Consider the following 22077-nt stretch of genomic DNA (forward strand, 5'->3'; position numbering starts at 1 on the left):
TATGTGTTGGTCAGTTTGGTTTTATGTTGGCTGAGTGCAAATTAATTCATGCTTCAACATAAAACTTTTTTTTTTTGCTAGTTTCAACATGAAATATTTTCTTTAGCATTTTCTATATGAAATGTTGAAAATGTTCTAAAAGAAAATACGCAGAATTTTTCCTTAAACCATTTAAATGTATTCCTTGAAATGTTCTGAAAACAAAAGAGGTAAGCATGGCAACATGTCATTTTCACTGTAATTGAGATGACACAAAAGTTCAAAAAAAAAGTGCCATAGCTGCTCTTTAGTTCTGTCATTTCTATGGAATTTCTTTAAATGTTCTTTTGAAAGCTTTCCTTTCTACCCACAATTTTGTTTAATCACAAGAGCATGTTTAACTGGCACTCTTCAGTGTTGATTCAAACAGAGTATCAACACCAAACCACACAAAGTTTACCTAAATAACTGTGAGCAGGTTTTTCTTCCACAACTTTGATCCTCCTTGCTCCTGCAGGTATCACCAAAGCTTCCACATAACCTAAGTATGAGACCAAATGTCCTGAGTTAAATACAAAAATATAGAAAAGTACCTCTAGCATTTTTTTCTTTTATTCTCCTGTTTCGCTTTTTAAATATGTTATACTCTATATGACAATGGTTTGAGGGTCATTGTCAATGATGTCAGTTATCAGCTTTGAAACAAGCCCTGTAACTGTACTATGTGTAATATATACGCCATGATATACAATGAACAGAGCAAAGTAAAACATAACGAAAGTTAATGGGGCTAGAGAATACGTAGACGAAGTTGTCACCAGCCAAGCCACTTTCTGTCATTACCACCACCAGATGACCACAAAAGAATACCAACTTCATAAAGCATGAAGAGCTAAATGACACAATGCTAAAAACCAAACAGCCCTCTATTGCTTTTATTTATTTATTTTGGATGGGGGAGGGGGGGGTAAGTGTTTTGTACTCCACCTCCCTCTTGCTTTAACACATACAATCCCTGCTCTGAATGGCTTGAGCTTTGAAGTATACTCATCAGATACTTGGATTGCATTAAAATTGCTTTCATGAAGTGTGGGGTTAAGAAATGCTGTTGAGTCATTTGCTTCGAGTAAGAAGGGGTGAGAAGGCAACACAGGTGAAAAATTACGTGCAACTAGGAATGTTTATTAATAAAATCAAATTTCAGATTATCTGGGTGGACTTCAAAAAGTGGATAGTAAAATAAAGTTTTATTCTGTGCAGTTACATAATGTTATATAACAAAATACTGAGCACTTACAATACCTTGTATATAATCCTGATTTTAACATAGTATAGTTGCCAGGCAGCATTATTTATCTTTAATTTCCTTAAGAGCTAATAACACTTTCTATGTATTGCTGACATTCAGCTTCTGGAGAAGGAAGAGCAGTTGTGTTTAGACAGCAGTACCACTGTAGTATATACCTGCACAGAACCCTGAATAAAAGCTGAAAAGTGTCCACATATTTACTTCAGCTATAAAAGAAAGCTGAGACATTGTAATTTGTATTAACAACTACCTTCTCTGTAGTTTTTCATCTGTAGCTGACACCTTTTCTTTGTGCTTGTAGTCTTCCAGACTCCTCTGTGGTTTAGGATTCCTGCTCTACATTACTGCTAGCCTAAGAGAAGGCCAGACTTGAGCATCTGAAGGCTGTGCCTCACTTTTTTTTTTTTTTTTTTAAGTACTATAGGTTAGTTTATAATGCACCGAGTTCTCTTGAATTTTCAAACACATACTGTCTTCTAATTGTATTACTTTGTGATAAGTGATGCACTTACAATCTTGAAATTCTGTAAGTTTTCTAAGCAAGAAATTGAAAGTGTAATGGCAAACAAATGCTGAAAAAAAATACTCCTTCGGAGAAAAGACTCTTCTTGGTGAAAAGGTATATAAAGTATAAAATATATAAGGATGAACACTATTAGGATTTCAGTCCTCTGTTCTGTCAACACTACTGTATTGCGGCAAGTCAATTCAACTCAGTTGAAGAACAGATTTCAGGACCCTGAAAATCTACTGTTCATTCTGCATCAGCAAATCTATTTGCTCTTTATGATACATTATTATAAGCATAAAAGAACAAATAATAAAAGTACATAAGATTGCTTCTTCAGACGTTTGGCTTTATGTTCACCCATTGCTTACTTGTTTAATGACATTTCTGTAGGTAACAGATCATAATTTGAATATTTATTCTGAAGAGCACTAAATAAAGGTAAATATTCTAAAAATATATAGCTTATTTACTCAAAATATAAATGTCACTGCTTAAACTTATCAAAATCAACCTCTTCTAAGATATAACGTGCTTCTTACTGGAAGATAAATTAGGTAATTCTTCAATTTAATATATAATGAAAACAATATGATTTCAAACTATTTATGTTTAAAAATATTCATGCATCTTATCTAAAATATTGAATATATTATCAGGGTAGACATTAATTTTAAAAATTTCTTCTGTAGCTCTGAAATTGCTGTGAGGCACTGTATCATTTAAGAAAGCATAGCATATTTTCCAAGGCTCAAAGTAGTCAAAACATCCACGGGTTTTCCAAGTATTTGAAATAAACAGATTTACCTGCTCCTCTGGTATGGTTAAAATCTCCTTTAATAACTTTGCACGACTTTCCATTCCCATTGCACACACCACAGTGATCTTCACGAGCCAGAGATCCTAATATGCCATCACAGCCAAATTTCTGCAGGAGAAGAAAACAGAGCTTTTAAGAGACAGCCCATGATTGTCATAAAGCTGCCTTTCCCAGTGGGCATTTCACCCTTTTGCAAAACTCCTGACCAACCTGATCCAGGTTTGAAGTTAGCCCTGCTCTGAATGAGGGCTGGACTAGATGATGGCTAGAGATCCCTTCCATTCTAAACTGGTCTGTGATTTTATGTAGCTGCTGTGTTCACTCTTCTTGTATGGTTGGCCAGCTCCAGAGCTGCTCCCTAGCTGCCCTATGGCATTTCGGGGCCACTGTGCAACACACTCAGTGGATCCCCCTGCTCCGAGACAGCAGTCTCCTCGACTCTAATGCTTTCTGCTCAGATTACGGGAGGTTCTTTGCCAACCTCACACATCTAGAACATGTAAATACAAACTTTTTTGCGCTTTATGGAAAGCTAGCAACAAGCATTCAGCTTAAATAACATTTACTCCAGCACCCTCAAATTACCATGTTAGGTGTATTTCTATCATTAAAATCACTGCTGGCTTGGCAATAGAAATGCTTATAGTTAATACTATATGTTGGCCTGATATGAAATAAAAACCTTTTGAAGTCTAGAAAAGTCACCACAGTGTAATCTTGTGCACTGTATAAATGCATCGCATGAAACCAATAAAACTTCAACTCCATTTGACAAATGGCGAAGATAAGGCCAGGTTAATGAGCAAAGAAAGTATTCCCGTAAAAAACAGAAATCATGGTCTATCAGGAATTTGCTCATCTCCAACTGCATGAGGATTGTTACTTCATGTTACGCATGGAATTTTTATTAGTGTTCTTTGAATTAAAAAAAAGGAAAGGGCAATATAGATTTTTAAATTGGTATTATGTTAGAAGCACACAAAGGGCTGCATATCCAAAATGGCAAATCTGCAAAATTTACATTCGTAACTCTAAAGCTGTAATCCCAAAAGTTCTCGCTCATTTGTTGTCTAAAAACACAGGCTAAAATATGGGAAACCTTATAATTTAGATATTCAAGTTTGATAAGTGTCTCTCGATGCATCTTGATATGCCAAGAACCCAATTTAGTCTTAACCAGGGGGTCTGGTTTGGGGTTTGTTTTGTCTTTGTTAGCTAGTATTCACTGAGAGAAACGTGAAGAGAGACTGGTAAACAAAAGACATTTTTTCAGGAAAAATGGGGTATATGCCTCCTCTGGGATTAAATCTGCAAATGTTACTGATAAGCAAAAGCCCCCAGGGTATACTTGTTGCATGTACTCAGTCACTTGAAAAAGGCTTATTTGACATACATATATGTACATGTGCAACATATACATGCACGCATGCATGTATAAATTCATTTGTTAAAGTTATAGTATCCAGCAACACTGTCTCTGTGTTTAAGGTTGTTGGGGTTTTTTTACCAAATCCAACATGTGCAAAGAGAAGTAGATCAAGGGAAAATAATCCCGTGGAATTTTTTATGGAAGTTTCCCCATATGAAGCACTACAAAAGTGGCAAGGGAACTTCTATGAACCAAATGAAATCTGAGGACCATGAAGTAACATGAATAGCACAAGCATTCAAATTTAATGTGATGCAGCTCCCTTGGTCCTGGTTTATTTAGATGTAAAATTTTATACAGGTGAAAAAGGCAGAATTCAACATACATATGCATACCCCATGGCAAAATTCCCCAAGCTGTTGAAAGCTGAGGCTTCTCTTAGAAGATGGGATCAATTATAGTCATTCTTCACTCTGCTGCAATTTGTTATAGTCATCCTTATCATCATAGACACACATTCCCCAAGCTAAACCTTCAGTTGCTTCATGTACTGTATTGCATTGAGTGAAATGAATTTAAAACATTTCAATACAAAAAGGGCCAGCCAGTCTTGGTTATGCCTTCTGCAACATTCTGTCAGAGAAGTAACACATATGCATAATAAACGTATGCACCTGCATACGTGTGTGCCCATGTATCCAGGCTCTAAAGAAGGAATTCATACCTGGCATCTACCATTCGCACAGATATCTAACCCATGCTGACCACAAGAAGTCCCATCCATCACCTTTTCTGTTAGGAGAACGGGTTGATCCTTTCCAGTCGGAGAACAGAATAAGGCACACGGCTTTTCTGTAATAGCAATTGATGAAAGAAACACCAAATTAATAAGAAGTCACTTAATAAATGCGAATTACCATTTTTATCATGCATTATTACCAACAGGATTTTTAGAACTGATGCCTGCTTATCTGTGTGGCATGAATTTATGTTAGTATAACAAGTTATCTTAGGAAACGCGAAAAAAAAAAGAAAAAGAAAAAGTTTTTGATCCTTTTCTCATCTGTTTTGAAAAACTCAAGTTCTTTTTCCAGCTAGAACATACTTGCGCAATAAACTTGAGCCTACATAATACTCATGTCATGTTCATTGTTACAATTAAGAGTATGGACATTACAGCTGTTGGAACATTTTGGTTGTAATCTATATTTTCATTCTACTATACTTTTGGCAGATCATAAATACTGGTTAAAAAAGAAACTTAACACTTTCCAGATTTTCTAACTATGCAGGTCAAAGAGAAAAAAATTAAGTAAGTGAAACACCCCAAGAAGAAAAATATATGGCTTTACAAAGTCCACATTAAAAAAAGACAAAAACTGAACACAGTCTTTCTACCATCGTTAGAAAGGTCAAGCAATTTTCTACTACATTTCTGAAACATTCTGCAAATCATTTATAATTTTGAAAAGAATAAAAAAGCAATCATATCAAAAGGCTGATTTCTGGATCCCTAATAGTCCTCTTTTATAAATAATGGTGTTTGCTGGACCACTGCTGAGGTAATTACAAATAAAATAAATGAAGTCTCCTCTCAACAGTCAATATAAAATTACACAATTTTTTCATATCTTTATTTATTCACAAGCTTACTGGCTCAGGACTTCTTCCTAAATCTTTTGTAGATTTTGACAGCATAATGGCAATTCTGAACTTAAAACTGATTTCTCTGGGACACAATCTATGCCATTCTGACTTCATACTGACTTCTAGATAGATTCCTGGAGTGTATTTTATTAGTAAATTAAACAGTTCCAGGATACATTCAAGGGGCCTGGAACTCTACTGCCTATACAGTTTAATGGTGGAACAGTCTATGGCACATTTTTGGCCTGCGCCAACTAGCACTAGCTGCGTCTAGAAATCGTCACCTGCAAAGGACCATTTCCAAAAAGCGGTTTGGACGTCACCACCCATTTTCAGAGCGTAAAAGAGCTGAAAAGTATGGACACAGGCCTTCTGTGCCAGCTGACTCAAGCACGAGAGACTGGCCTGTGCACATTTAATTTGCTAAAATTGACACAGCCTCTAGGCATCTCTAGGGGACAAGTGCAAACAGATGTCATCTCCTCTGCCAACATGTGAAGCCTGTCAGACACAAGCCATCTCCAGTTGAAAAGTGTGAGGCTCTGCCTGAGTTTGTGCCCTCTACACCCCTGTTATACTGCTTAAATAGTAATTGCAAAATCACCTAGTACCTCAAGAATAGCACGTATCAGCATTTTTTAAAGGAATGCCTTATCAAGACTTTGAACCTCAACATTGTTTTAAGGAGACTGAACTCAAACAGACAAAACCCCAAGTTATCAAGTCAAGCAAAACATGTCATTGATGAGTCTTCCCAAAGAGTCTAATCCTATTTAGGTCACCCCAAACATGAGGTATTATCAGTATTTGATCATATGCTAATTTTCCAAATATCAGTTCTGTATTATGAAGCATGCCATGCAAAGTGGTAACTACAGACACAACTGCAGCCCTCAGGCTTGGCAGTAACAGGCTATAGGAGACCTCACTTAAATACGGGCATTTTGGACATGCTGCATTAGGATCTAGTAAAGGTTAAGAGTGCAAATAACGAAAGACTTAGGATCAATGTCTTTCTGTAATACTGGAACTCTTTAGCTGGCGTCCAGTTTTGTATCTCCTGAGGTATTCCTCAAGACAACAAGATCTCTCTGAACAAAATTAGATTAAATCAACCATCCACACATCCATGCTCCGGGACTGGAGCATGCCAGAGATTTTTTGGTAGATGACTGAAGTATTCAAAGCCAGGCTGAATGCTTTTGATCATTCAGGATACAAATCATGCATCTTGTGCTAGATCACAAGTTAGTAAAACAAAACTAAACTGATTCACTAGGTACACACCTATAAAATATCTGGAGAGAGTTCTCCTTCCTCTGAAGGCCAGCTAACATACAAGCCAAGAGAAAACAGGCTGACAAGTTTTTACTTGGGCACTTTGAGAATAAGCTTAATACAGAAAATATCCCTTTTTAGCTAGGCATATTAGAATAGGTTTGTGATAATACATTCACATCTTCCAGGACTCAGCAAAACAAACAGTTCTCTTAAAATTTATGCTTCAGGATGGTTGCTGATAATTTCTTTCATGCAGGAAATATAAATGGCAATAATAAACTACAACAATCTCGCACCTTAAAATGTGATAACAGATACTTATAGTACTCCAAAGTCATTCCAGGCATTTCTTTATCACCAGTTGCTAATTTTTCTCTAACTGCTCTCATAACTTAAGTCTTTCTGTTGGATTCTTGAATAAAATATAGTATCATAATTCAGAGAAAATTAATTTGAAAGGCAGCTATTGTTCATATGCCTAGCATGAACTTGAAAAGAATGTTTTGGTTTTTAGATGCCGATATTTCATGCCAGCTTTATCTTTGTAGGTAACATAAATGTTTGATACTACTATTCTTTTACTTGAGCACAGTGTTAAAGGCACAGTAACTAAGCAAGACCATTACACTAAAATGCCAAGACTTTGCTTGCAGTAGCTGTCTGGATTTACAGAAAACTGACCTAACTGCAAGACGTGCAGTACACGTGGATTTTTGCCAAAAGCCAATGATGGGTATCTGAAATATCCAACTGTTAAACCCAAAGTGCTTTTCTCCTTCTTCAAAAATAAATGACCACTACAATATCCATATTGTCTTTCTGGCTTTGCAGGTAGAAGTGTAATAAATACACGTATGCTTAAATATGTAGCGTTCCTCTAGAAACCTGTATTCATGAGTGACCTCATACTAGTTTTTGGTTTATGTAAGACCAAACTGATGTCAAATTTTAGTTCAAATGTAGTCATTACCTATCAAGAAAGATAAATTCAATAGTAATATGAGACAATAAATTCCGTAACATGTGAAAATACCACCAGACTTCAGCAATGAAATAAAAATAGCTTACTAAAAATCTTGGTCTTAAAATTTTCTTTTTTTTTCTTTCAAGTTTTTACCATGTATTTCTTAATCAATGGCAATATGAGCTAGCTATAAGATATATTAGCAGACAACAACGTGGGAAATGACTCACCATCATCAATGACAGCCTGCCACTGCTGCACGTGCTTCTGATAGGAAGATCTGACACTGAAAGCCTGGCACTGCCAGTCCCTGAAGGCAGGCATGCCAGCAGGACAAGAAGGGTTTTCACATATCCTGTACTGTACTGTGGGACCGTGACACTCTACTTCAAGGCCTGGACTAGAAAAGACAGCAAAAATACCATGCTTGTTTGTTGGCCACATTTTGTCAAACTTACAGAATAGTTTATTTGTTCTATATACAAAGTCAGTTTAAATAACAAAATTTTTGTTGAAATGTAATATGAAGACATCACCCACAACAAAATCAAATTCACAAAACAAAATGTTTGCCTTCTGTTTGGACCAGTTACATTACATGTGAAGAGCCATAGATGCTAAAACGTACACTTGGCTCCAAAGCAGCACTAGGATTAGCAGGAGAAAGCATTCTGCATATTTGGAAGAGATTTTACTGTTAGAGTATGTTGCTTTTGTATAGCTATATCCATGTTTTCCTCAAATTTCTTTACAAAATTTTTTCTTTTATTGCCTCTGCCTTTCTTTTCCTGTTTGTTTTACCCCAAATCTGTTATATTCTTTCATCTTTTTTCATTTTCCCCATTTTATTCTATTATTTTCCAAAACCATCTTATTCTACTGTATTCCCATTTCTCTTCCTATTTTTCCTTCTTTTCTCTGTGTGTTAGTGACCTATGAAAGAGAAATGTGGTACTGAGTAATTAAGAGGAAAATATCCTCTACCTAACTACTGGATCCCTACAGTGAAATATGGGGTCAATGCAAGTCAGTGGTAAGAACTCCCTTTACCCTCAATGGCATAGGATTTTCATTTTCACAAGATAAGTGTTTAATAAATTTTGTTTCCAGATATTCTACACCTAAATGCCTACAGAACTGTTAGAAAGATCTCTTTTAAAAAGTTCTAATCCCTTGACTGTCCAAAGGAGAAATAAGACTTTTTTTTCCAGGAAAAAACTGAAAGATAAGAATTATATTCCGGACCCTCTCCAAGCCAAGAAAAGCTAAGTGTTTTTCTTCTTTGGGTAAAGTGTGAAACAGAGGTGATATACTCCCATTAATGTTATCTAAGCTTTTGAGAACAGTAGAAATGAGGAAAATTAGTGTTTCCATGCAATAAAGAAAAATCATTATGGAACAGATAATTTCCTAGAAATTGCATGTTCTGCTCTCATCACCCATTTACATGTATATCAAAAGCTCATGACTCTTACTTGGTTGGGTAAAGCTTATATGACCCATTTGTAGAAAAACAGAAGTTCCCAACCCTAAATAACTCTTCTCCTACTGAGCTTTTCAGTATTCATAAAAAAATGAATTGCTTACGCAAACGGCAACGGTTTCTCAGCAGGTTTCTGTACTTGTAAGAATCAGATTCTATTCAGAAACATGGATGAACAGCAATGGAAACCTGAACTTGTTTTTACCCAGGGCATTTGCGCTGTCGACTGCTGACTCCAGTGTTGCAAGTTCGGCTGCAAGTGCTCCACGCGCTCCACTCCCCCTCCATGTGCTCCGCAAAAGAGGTCCGATTGATACACTCGCCAGCCTTACACCACTAGGTCAAAATTCAGCTCTTAGGTAAATAAATCAAGACACATACCAAACAGTTCACTGCTCTACAAGGACACGGCAAGCCCCACATAAACATTTTGTTGAGTCCTCATTTGAGTCAGGAAATGGTGTCCCTATTGATCCCAGGAGTTAATTTTTCTGGACTACTAAATATAATAGCCAGAGACCCTTCTCTGGCTCTGCGGCCATGTAATAGGTGCAATCTTGTCCACAAGCTCAAGTTCATTCCCAGCACAGGGTAGGTACTGGAACAGCCTGATGCTAATGGTCCCTAGACCAGACTATCCCCTTCATTTGAAGCTGGGCACTGCCTAGGAGAGTGCCTTTGGGTCCAGCCCAAACCCGTCATGGGGATCAATCACTGACTGACCTGTACAGATGATCACAACACAGTGTTCAGGGCTGTTCCCTGGGCTTGTTTGGTTTACTGGTGTAGACATAGCCAGTCAGAACTACACTGGCCAAGGATTATCCACATATATTGTGACCACTCTTATAATATAAAGTTATATTACAAGTTATAGAGAAAACGATTTGTATTCAAAAAGTAGAGGATGGAAGCCCAAGTAAGCTGGTCTTGAGAAAGTCAATAGAAGTGCTGGCATTTATTTAAAAAAGGCCAATTATCAGCTCTATAACCATTTATGTATATATCATTTGCTGAAGAAACTACTGCTAATTCCTCATGTAAAGATTATCCAATTAAAATTGTTACGTTCTGTAATTTGGTACATATCATCATAATTCTGTAGAATAGTAGTACTTTATCGACTTACAGCAACTGAAAAGCTCTCCCATGTATTATGAAATTTTAACAATTGAAAAGCAATAAGGCTACAAAAAGACAATGGACAATTAATTTCATTGACATCAGGAATTGAACACATTCCTCTTTGTACTCTGAATTTTTTGAATTACTGTTATTAATGGGTAAAGTGCCTGAAGACTCATATTTCAAGCAAACCAAACCATGCCAATAATGCAGTCAATCAAGACCTTTGTAACTTCTTACAATACACTTCTGCTATTTACAGTGTCTGTGCCAAGTTCTTGCCTGGTGATCTTAAATTCCACCTGTAGTTTCAAACTGGTCTTCACTAATCAATCTTCATTTTCTGCCTTAAATTATTGCATTGCAATGATGGCATAATTATACCACCTTTGAAAAGCCTTCATATCAGACAGCTGCATTATTATATTGGATATGCAATCACCAACTACAGATTTTGTAATGCTTTTGGATGTTTCGGACTGAAAATGCTCATATTTATATAAAGATATTCCTACAGACACAGTGCATAGAATGTTTTTTTTCCAGGGAGAGGACATAGAGGCTGAGGGTTGCTTATAAGTCCTTGACTTACAAAACAACTAAGCTGGAATGGGCTGAGCAAAAGAAATTTCCATCACTCCTTAAAGATCCTAAGAGTGGAACAAAAGGCAACAATACCCTGTGTCTCTGCAATCTAAAGCAAAACAAAGCAAGTGACTTGTGAAATCCAAAGCTCATCTTGGACAGACAAAGTAAATAAGAAGAGTCCTTCCTAATCCACTGAGATGCTTCAGTGATGTCTGCTTAGTTTCTGACTGCTAGACAGTATACATAATGTATCTCTGTAGCCTGGCACAAAGTTCAGCGAGCACTGGTCATTACAATCAATACTTCTTACCCTCATTGCTCAGTGTGAGCCTCCTGCATTATTTACTGCATGCTAGCTAAGCTCTACAACGAGAAAACAGTGTTACCTTCCTCATGGACCTTCCAGGAGCCACATCCCTACCATATCATTATGCCCTCACAAGCATCAACATAACTCTTAAGAATGAGTCCTCCACAATGAGTTGCTATTATCACATTTTGCAAGTGAATTAATGAGGCACAGACATTTATGTGTAAAATACACACGAATTTGGATACATAGTTGAAGATGGCTATGGTTTTACAATGGAAAATTCTCGGTGGTCTTAGCAAGAGGTGCTGCTTCCTATTCCCTACCACAGGCACTCCAGGCTCACAGTAAAGAGGGCAACCTCGAACAACAGACAGTAAAACAGCCACATGCATTTATCAGAATCATAAGATTGCAGTAAATGTCATTGTCTTAGAGACATGAGAATGAATAAAGCTTATTTTTCTTTGGGTTTATAAAATTATACTACTTGAACAATTCATTTTATTCTATTTGCAGATTTGTTTGCTTTTTTAGCAGATGAAGACAGTCCTTGGTGAATGTAGCATGATTCACCGAGAAAATTATTCCTATGAGAAACTGCTGTCAGCATAATATCATGAAAATCTCAAGCATGTTCCACCTCTGTTGTCTCTTTTATTTGAGTTAATTTACCTTCACTTACAATTATATACACACATGGCAGGGATTATTCAAACATGAAAGCTGTTAAAGGACATTTAACATAAGTCTAACTTCAGGCGACCATTCAGTTTCTTGGAGGGTGTATTTTTAAGGATGTTTATCACTCTTTTAGGTGTGCTGATACTGTATATATAGTATATCTTTAACATGGTTTATCCTAAAAAGTTGCATCACAAATCTATGTTGATTTTTTCCACTAGACTATTTCTACTATATCTGAAATCATAGCAGAGATCTTTATATCTTTGAAAACTTACATTTCTGTTTACAATAAGCAGTGCAACAACAACATTCCATTCATAAAATAGTACCAAAAACTGAACGAGTTTGAAATAAAACAGTGTAAGCACTAAAACATCTGTGGCTTTTGCTAACTTAGACAAATTTCAGTGTTTGTAGGGAAATGTACTCTTTTTCGTATCTCACACACACACACACATATGTACACACACACACAAACTGTGTTATTTTAATGATAATCAAAGTAAGCAATAACTTAAAACAAGTGCAAAGACCTATTCAGCTTTTTTTCTAAAATATATATGTTCAGTGTAATCTATATTGCTTTAGCACTTCCACTTTAGGAAAACCAGTAACTTACCTTTCCGGTGTCACAGTCTGTCCCATCCATTGGGGGATCCAGTTTAGTTTTGCATTCTTTCTCACTTTCCACTTTACACCACAAGCCAGTGCAAATGACATGCTGAAAAAACACACATACTGCTAAGAATAAAATCAGTCTTATGCAAACTGACTTTCTGCATGTAATTCGCTAATTTTGCCATGAAGTTACCAGCTTGACCGTACTGAAGTATGTTTAAAGACAGGTTAAACATGCACAAGTCACAATGGGCAAATCCTGCTTAGACTTTCACTGATCACAGACACATGGAAGAAGTCATGCTGATGCGTTGATAGAGAGGGGAAGAACTCCAGAAGTCTCACCCTCAGGGTCACTGTCCTTGCGTACTTCAGCTCTGAGAAAGCACATTGCAACGATTTTGCCCCACGTTGTGAAGCTGCCACTGCACAGACGCACCTTCCCGAGACCAGAGGAGGTGCGACACAGCCAAGGCTGAGATGTGGATTCTGCTTCTGGTTATTAGCACACAAGTCAGGGGCCTGATCCGTGTGCTGGGAACAGAACACGAGTTCCTTAGCACCATGGCAAAAGTAGGCAGGTGCAGGGAACATACCTCTTTTTAAACAATGCTTGGAGTTTTCTGGGAATTATTTTTAAAAAAGTCATCATATTTTTACCACTTTTATTTATTGCTCATTCATTTTATACGAAAAGGAGAAAACCAGCACTGTCACTAGGAAGAAAAAGCAAGGTTTTAAGATGAGTGCACTTATATGTGCAGAGACTAACAATTCTTTGTGCAGCTACATAGAATTACGTTCTCTAGAGATTTGGAAGAAACAGACAGAGGACACAGGAACAGGGCAACAGGCTGCATTTGAAGTAAAACAACAACAACAAAAAAGCTAGAATGGAAACTGATGCTTCATAAGCATTAGTGCACGGACTCCCAACTGCTCCCACAGGACGTGCACAGCAGTGAAGTTAGCAATTTGCAGTCCCTCCCAAATGCTCCCTGAACTCTTTGGGCAATAAATTTCAATTGGCTCTTCTAAAGGTTACTTAAACTGAAAAAGAACACAGAAGTGCCAGGATGGACTCACAGATGAGAATGAACAAACAAGAAAGATACTTCAGAAAGCAAACTAAAAGTTTTTTCACATTGAACATCCAGCCTAGTCAGTCAGATGTTCACCTCACAGCTGTTAAAACTCAGTTTTAATTCTACCTTTGTACTTGACACACAACAAGCATACAATTATTCCCAGAAAAAACAGACACAACAGATGGAAGTTTCATAAATTAGAGTGGTTTTCCTAACACTTGTGTTATCTTGCGCAATCCAGAAAACTTTTTTCTAGGAACAATGAGGCTTCTTTAGGACTTCCAAACGCCCCTTCTTCATACCACCCAACGACTGCTGCTACCTGATGCTCTTCCAAAGATATACTCCTCATTTCTCTTGAAACAGCTCAAAAATTAATGAAACCTGATACCCACAAAGAAGATGCAAAGTAAGATGACAAATCAGGTTGGAATATTTTTGTTGGGAGAAGGAAGAGAAAGAGGGTAGATAAGAGGGGTGCTAGTCCACAGTGGAGATGGAAAGAAAAGCTGCCCATTTTGTCCATCCTAAGCATCAGAACAAGATAGTTTTGTCTACTTCAAAAGAAAGCATAGCCTTGAAGTAGGTTGGTTCATGTATTTCCCTAAATTCCCTTGGCAGCTTTCCCCAGTTCCCTCTAAAAAGCCCTCTTGCTCTCAAGTTGAGAATCACGACTTTGCTGCCCTCCCTGCTTTGCTCCCCTTACCTGGAAACCAGATGGAAGTGAACGGGGCCATGTGGGGCTGGGTCGTGGCCTGCATGTTATTGCATATGCATCGTGATTCCCTCAAATGTATGCGGTAACCCCCAAACAGGGACAAGAAGGATCCCAAGGAGGGAGGACGAAGGGTAAAGATCAGTAGGTTTTCAGAACCCAGGGCGGCCAGAAGACGTGCTCTTTCTGACTGAAATGATTTGTTATGTCAGTAAACCTAGTAAGAGTCTCTGGTCCCTTATATTATGCATGAGAACTGTGTGATAAATCTTACGCTACCTTGAAAAAAAAAATCCACCGTACAGGAAATAAAATAATTCAATAAAAGATTGTGTCTGAATCAGGGAACAGGACAGTTCCAGTGGGAGTCTTGTAAGTAAAATTTTCTGTAGTATCAGCTTAAAAAAAAAATAAAAAAAATTAAAGATTGTGGAGGGAAACAAGATTTCTAATTCATCCTGTAACAGTGTTACGCTTCTGAAGAGGCTGAACTGAGAAGACAAGGGTTAGCCCATACAAATTCTAAAATAAAGTTACAGAATATCTATCCTATGGCTGGGATATACTTTTTTATATATAAATATATATATATTTATACATATAAATATATATATATATAAATATATGGAAATATATAAATGTTTTAGCAAACATTTTTCAATACTGAACTATAATTTTTATTCTCATTCAGAAGAATTCAGAGAAGAAACAGAATTTATGTTTCTAAAATTGTTTTTAATCATGTATTTTAAGATACAGCTTCAGAGTCAAGAACCAAAAGTTAGGAACAAGACTTCTGGGATAGTTTCAGAAGACTATGCAGATGTGACAGACTATGCAACGCTGTACCGTGACAAAGTGCTTCAGTGCCAACTGCGAAATGACAGAATATACTGTTGGTGCAACTCAACCTCATTGAAACAAAGATACATGTTAATTTAATTTTTGTAATTCAAATGAAATTCATTTATATACCTGAATCTTCATTCTTCAATGACTACATTTGAGGAAAAGACATCCTTTATGTCACCACATTTTAAAGCATGTTTTAGTGTTTTGTGGGTTTTTTGTTTTTTTTAAACACTTTCACCTTGTGCTCAACTGCACTTGCACGGGATTGAAGAACAGCTGACACCAAACCTACAGGTCCTTACAAATCCAGAAAGAATTCTTCTAATCTTTCTTAAGAAGACATGAAGCCAGATGTACAAGGATTTGGGTGCCTAAACACACAGAGCCACTTGAGCTGTGTAAAGTCAATCAAATCAAGATGCTCGACTTGTTGAAGTGCTTTCTATGCATCTGCATGTTTCTGCAAATACTTCTACACCACCTCTTTATGAATGATGAACCTAACTCCCCCCAGTTAGACACATCTTTGAGCTCACTTCCCCTTCACTAACTTTTAGAAATAAGAATCCAGGACTATAACATTTCATTCTAGACCTTGAGATTCCCCAAACCTAACAAGTGGAATTACTAAAATTGGAGGACGACCTATATTTTTTTCTGGTCTTTGCATTTCATTCAAAACCCAAAGAGACTCCTTAATCATTTTTCAGATTGTGCTTCTGCTGCAGAAATAATGGATCTAGAGATTACTGCTACCGTTTAACTTTTGACATTTGGGGATTTCTGCACGTGGTTGGGGACAAACCACGATGAGCATCTCAGCATCTTCAGTAAAAATCCTTAACACTGTAAATTAAGTTAGGACTGAAGTGAAAACTAATAGAAATCTGGAGGCCAGTATCAATATTACAGTCACTCCAAAATCAGAACACTAACTTCTAAAACAGAAATTTACTCCTTCAGGGGACAAAGTTTCATTCACCCAGAATCTGGATAGTTAAGTTAATGTTCATAAAGTTTACTACGCATCTGTCCTAAGCACAGTACAAGAGTGGTTAGTTATTTAGACTAGCCAGGGGAAATAAAAATTATTGGAGGTGATAAAGTTATACTGATGATATCAGACTACTCACAACCTGTAAAATATTTCATTGTGTGTACACTGGGAAACAAAATGTTTCCAAACACATGCAAAATATTTGTTTTGAAAGAATGAGTTTATCACAAGTATTTAAAAGCAAAAGCTAGTAAAATATCACATGACAGTCAGAGTGCAATGCAGAAATAACAGAGGTCATTCTAGTTTTTCAGGAGCTTTTTTGAATTAAAAGCATGAGGGAAATTTGTGTGCGCAATAGGGATGCTATTCCAATCATATAAGCATCTGGAAAGAAGGTGTCAGTTGAGAGCAAAAAAAAGGCAGGTCAGAACTAGATTAGTGCAAAGTCAAGATTGTTTAAAGTCCAGTGGTGGAGATGAGGATGGATATTTCACCGTGGCTATACTATTTCCATGACTTTTGTTCTTTTCATTGTGATCTTTCCCTGAAATGCCTTAAAAATCATGATGAAATATAACCAGTCTCCTACTTCTCTGCAAGGATCACAGCTGTGTTATGACAGGAATTGTTTTAGTGGAACTGACCAGATAGCATTCACATCCTGGACTTTAATCTTAAAAGCCAGCATTTAATAGTTCAACAATTATATTCCCTTGGCAAGTTCTACAATCTCATTTAATCACCAAGTACTACTTCTTGGCCATGATCTCGCTATCTGTTACGTGAAACAATGTTAGGGTCTAATTGATTCTTGTCTGAGACATCATGGGCATAAAAGCAAACTTGGCTCCCTTACAAGGTAAGCACAGTGACACAGTATAAATCTTGCACCCGGAGGTACACTCGCACTTTTTTTCTCGGGGTCTATAAATTTCACTTAGGATATGAATACAAAGTCTTTGAAATAAAGTCAAGATACCATTCACGAAAGAAGAGTGGGGTGCACACTTGGGAAAATATGGGATTAGGTCCTTTTAGTCCTTTGCTTTAGCCATTAAATCATAAAAAGGAATTCCTGACAGCAAGGGAGAATCATGGGCACTTGTAAAGTCTCTGAGAGGTTGCCATAAAGTGCTGTTCAATAACTTTTGTAGAAAATTAAATCTCAGCAGAAATGCTCTGGTGGTTGTAGAACCAACATTTTTAGAAGAACATTTCTAGATCATTAAGAAAATTAATTTTCATCATCACTCAATTGTTCTCTTGGCCAAATAGTTGTTACACATAAAATATACTTGCTTAATGTTAAGGACTGCATGAAAGTCTGGTCATCAAATGATCTCATATTCAAAAAAGAGATTCTGATATAGTTCATAATTTATCTTTTACATAGCCACACCAAGGTGCGTGTGCTGTTAACCAGGTAGAATGCATCCAAGAAAATCTTGGCTATAAACTGTATTTAAGTTTAAAAGAACCTTCATGTATGTTTCTCTCTCTTCACTTTCCTGGTTTCTCTAAGACAACTGTAATCCCAATAAACAGCCAATTACTGGCAGACCAAAAGACAGAAAGTGTTAGAAAGTTTTTTCAGGGAACATTCCAAAAATGGAATGATCCTATCATTAAAAAGTATTTTAATATACAATGATGATCTAACAAGTGGAGAATTAGGATGACCATAACTGGTTTAGCTAAAGTGTGCACTCTCACACAAAAATGCTAGAGGAGGAGAAAATTACTGAAGATAATGATTAGAAACGGACACTTAGATACCAAGACCCAGAGGGTAAGTACTCTGCACAAACAGCTGAAATGCTATCAGGCTAATACACTGATTTAACTTCCTAACATTTCTAAAATAGTAATGATAACTAAAGAAACCTTAGAGTCACATTTCTGAGAGAAAAATGGTAAAGGCGTCTGTGAATGATAGTTAACATGCATGGGACCAGTTAGGTATCTGAATTGGTATGGCTGAATTAAAACTAAGAACCACAGATATTAAAGGAGAATATGCACCCAGGGAAATGAAAAACATATAAAGGTATTATGCAACAGCATTAGCCTTAAAAATCTTTTACCTACTAAAGATGACTGGGACCTAGAAGAAATAGAGGGCTAACTCTGTACATTTTCTTGTTTAAGATAGGTTTCTAGAGAATGAGAAACCAAAATCACACCTTGTAATATAAAACACAGTACTGAAAATCAAGTAGTAGATTGTAACTTATGCAGAAGTATGCTTGGAAGTAATTAAGAACCTGTGCAGAATCATCAGAAATGAGTTCTATTGCCAGTCATTCAGAATGAAAATGTTTTAATTAAAGAAGATAGTTAGAATGATAATCAGAAACCTAAGGCTCTTTTTTTCAGGTAAGCCAGTCTCAGCGTATGGTAATTATAGATTTAGTGCAATGTTTCCTTTCAGAAACTTTAGGATAGAGACTATTCCTCACTGAAACAGGCTAAAGAAAAAGTATGATTTCCAAGCAGAAAAGACAAAGAGCATGAAAGAAGTAAAGAAGGGAGAAAAACTATTCTTTCCTTTTAAATACTCCTGGCCCTTCCAGGCTCTCTGCATGACTCTGCTGACATTTCACGTCGCAGTTCCTCCATACCCCCATTCCATCTAGCCACCCTCTGCACACTCTCAGTCTTTACACCTTTATCATATCCTCCTCTTGTCTTGGTTGCCTTCTCAAGGACACCCTACCTGTTTAGTACCTGTCCTGTTTATGTTAAGAAAGGACGATTTTTCTCTATTAAAACCATTCTTAAAACGCTTCTTCAGTGGGAAGCCTACTAGCATTAAACCATAAAATGATGCAGAGCACCTCGATTTTGTTAATCTGTCTCTTTCAGATTAACATATAGATACCGTCTAGTGCAGTGGTGTGAAGGGGTCTGAGCAAACTTGCTTGGATGCTCAAACTCCCATTGCCGTGGCACTGCAAGGCTGTGCCTGGGCTTGCAGGGGGTCTGCTGTGATGCAGGGTGGATCTGCCTGGACTGAGCGCCGGGCTAATAGCGCTACTCTCCCTCAGAACTGGCGCGAGCACAGCACCCTGAGCTTTAGACACAGAGGTTCGATACCCAAGACGTAGGGAAGCAGAACCAACAGATGGAATCAGGCCCCAGCAGAATAAATCGCAAATATTCAGTTCTTTACATTGAGGTGACTTCACATGACGATGTTTTCTAAACTACAAGGAACATATCAGTGATATGATACCGTATAGTACGATGCAGTGTTTTTGGGAAATCCAGAGCAGGGCTTACAAGACAAGTAAATGAAAAATGTTCACAGTAACTTTGGACAGGGCAGCGTAAACTCCTAGCTGCAAAGGTGCTATGTCCTTTCTCTCTCAAACACATGCACAGAAAAATCCTCTCACTGAGAAAGGAGTTAGTAGGTATGTTTTCTGAAGTATATGCCCATCCTTACCTGCATTTCTTGGCAAAAGGAAGCAGTTGGCCCAAAAAGAATCTGACACTGTTCGTCTGCAGTGTACGTCATCCCCGGCAGCTTGGAGGGAATAATCACAGAATTGAGGCTCTGAGGATTCGTCTGCAGCAGACAGTTACTGGCCTTTGACCTGGCAATACGCAGAGATTCATACGCTGAGCAAACCTAAAGAGTCTGACTATCACGCTGACATAAAGCATGCATTTGACATTTAAAAAAAAAGGGGGGGGTGGGGGGGAAACAAATCCTAAGGGTTTTTTTTATTATTATTAGTCAGCATTGTGCTGTCATTCAAAGAAACGACTTCATATAAATTAAGAAGTCTGCTTTCTTGATAGAATTTAATGGTGTGTCCTCATGTTCCACATTTACAAAAACACCATGTAAATTATCAGCAGTAATAGGAATTTCAGGAAAATTCTGGAAAATACTTTAGTGTAAATTTGACTTATCTGATTACGGTTTGGATTAAGATTTAAACAGTTGTTTAAAAAGTAGACCATTTCTAATGCACAAGCAGTTGTATAGCTTGCTTTCCACATCTACCACGGCCTTAATCACTTTAAATTATATGTATATATTTAAAAATACATCCATTTTTGAGTTGGTTGTCAGAAATTTAACTTTTCTCAAAAGCTGAAGAACTTGAAAATAATTAAACCTGTCTTATGTACCAAATCAGGGAATTCTGAGTTCTGAACTGACACGTCTGATTTATATTAACTATTCCAGTGTCATAAAGCAGACTGTTTGAGGATTTCTAATTGTGGCAAATAAATTGTGAACAGGTATATTCATTAATTTCATAAACTTATGCATTGTGAAATAATTCCTATTTAGAGGAACAGAGCAAAAAAGTTTGATTTCTAGGTACACTATTCTATAATACTTTACAGTAGATTTCTATTAAAAGAATTAACATAACACAATTATGCTGTATGGCTTGACATTGAAAGACAAACCAGACAGGATCTGTATAATGTTCATAGGTCATTTACAATATATATTCAAAAAATGTTGGATTGTATAACAATATATTTTAAAACACATTTAAATATTTCATACATAACTATATATTAGCATATGAAAATATTATAAAAATAGAAATAAATGCTGAAATTTGAGAGCTTAATTTTAAGCAACCTTTCAAATATTATCTAGCTCATTATGCTTTAAATTATTTTGGTGGACTATATAAACATGATTTCCCATTTAATCTCCCATGGAAGTGATAAAAAATTGTAATTGCAGGATACTTTCTGTAACTACTTGTAAAAGGCAAATGGTAGGAGTTCTTTTTCTTGAATGAAATACCTCAGAAATCTCTCCAGATCTTCCCTGCTGCACCGGGACCAGGAAACATCACCAAGGTTCTGTCCTTTAATCCATTCTCCAGACATGATATGCAGACCATCTGCACAGGATGGGTGGTCATTGTCGTGATTTATTCCCATGCTGAATTTTGAAGTTATTAAAAATAAAACACAACGATATAACAAAATGTTTTCAGAATGCTTGTAAGTCACAATTCTTGCAAGTAGCTAAGAGAAAATCATGTATAGTACATGCATGAAATTTCTTTTGATTTTCTTCCATAATACCTTTCAAAAAAGTACATGGTATCTTGCCCAAAAGACAGTTCTAGGTCTACCATCTGAAAAGTGAAACTGAAGCCTCATCCATTTGATGAGAAATATTAACTTCCAATCAGCTGTCTAATAGATAATTTGAGACAATTTCTGAATATTCAAACTCACACAACTGCCGTGGTTTTAATGAACTATGCTTCTCTTGCTAACGGGCAAAAAGGCACCGGAAACTTAGGTAATAAAATCATAGAATCATTCTGCATTTTGGCAGTGATTCTGTCTTATTGCCATACGCAGATGGTTTGTTACAATTTTACAGGAGATTAAATTGTTTACTAGTTTAATGTATAGTTATCATATCTAAAAAATCATTTAATTGCATTTTCAATGTCGACTGTTAGAAACAACACTGATGAAGCAACTCAGTGAATCTTGACTTTAAACACTCGGCATCCATATCATCCCAGTGAGTTCTCACACATGGCACTGCAGCGAAAAATTCTACTAATAATCTGCTCGAGGTTGCTGCTTTAACTCAACTGAAGACTGACTGTCACTCTCTTGGGCAATAGGCAAACACAGAGGAAGAAGGCCGATTTCAATGAAAAAGGCATTTTAAAGTTTTCAAAAGCAGCTACATGGATACATGCTTGACGGGCATAGGAAGAATAAATAA

At 36.8% G+C, this 22077-nt stretch overlaps 1 protein-coding gene across 3 annotated transcripts in view; it reads right to left on the minus strand.

Moving 5' to 3' along the window:
- Window positions 1-22077, minus strand: part of LOC112991247 (A disintegrin and metalloproteinase with thrombospondin motifs 19) — a 149331-nt gene that overhangs the window by 39600 nt on the left and 87654 nt on the right. For 2 of the 3 annotated variants that reach the window (XM_064500943.1, XM_064500945.1), the window contains 8 exons: window positions 21127-21267; window positions 19792-19942; window positions 12690-12791; window positions 9566-9696; window positions 8108-8277; window positions 4710-4837; window positions 2604-2724; window positions 440-520 (listed from right to left, as the gene is read on the minus strand). In XM_064500943.1, coding sequence (XP_064357013.1) covers window positions 440-520; window positions 2604-2724; window positions 4710-4837; window positions 8108-8277; window positions 9566-9696; window positions 12690-12791; window positions 19792-19942; window positions 21127-21267 — 1025 coding nt within the window. The remainder of the gene's footprint in view (window positions 1-439; window positions 521-2603; window positions 2725-4709; window positions 4838-8107; window positions 8278-9565; window positions 9697-12689; window positions 12792-19791; window positions 19943-21126; window positions 21268-22077) is intronic. The other variant, XM_064500944.1, reaches the window with a different exon arrangement.

Source organism: Dromaius novaehollandiae, chromosome W (genome assembly GCF_036370855.1).
Source record: "Dromaius novaehollandiae isolate bDroNov1 chromosome W, bDroNov1.hap1, whole genome shotgun sequence".
NCBI classification, from domain to species: domain Eukaryota; kingdom Metazoa; phylum Chordata; class Aves; order Casuariiformes; family Dromaiidae; genus Dromaius; species Dromaius novaehollandiae.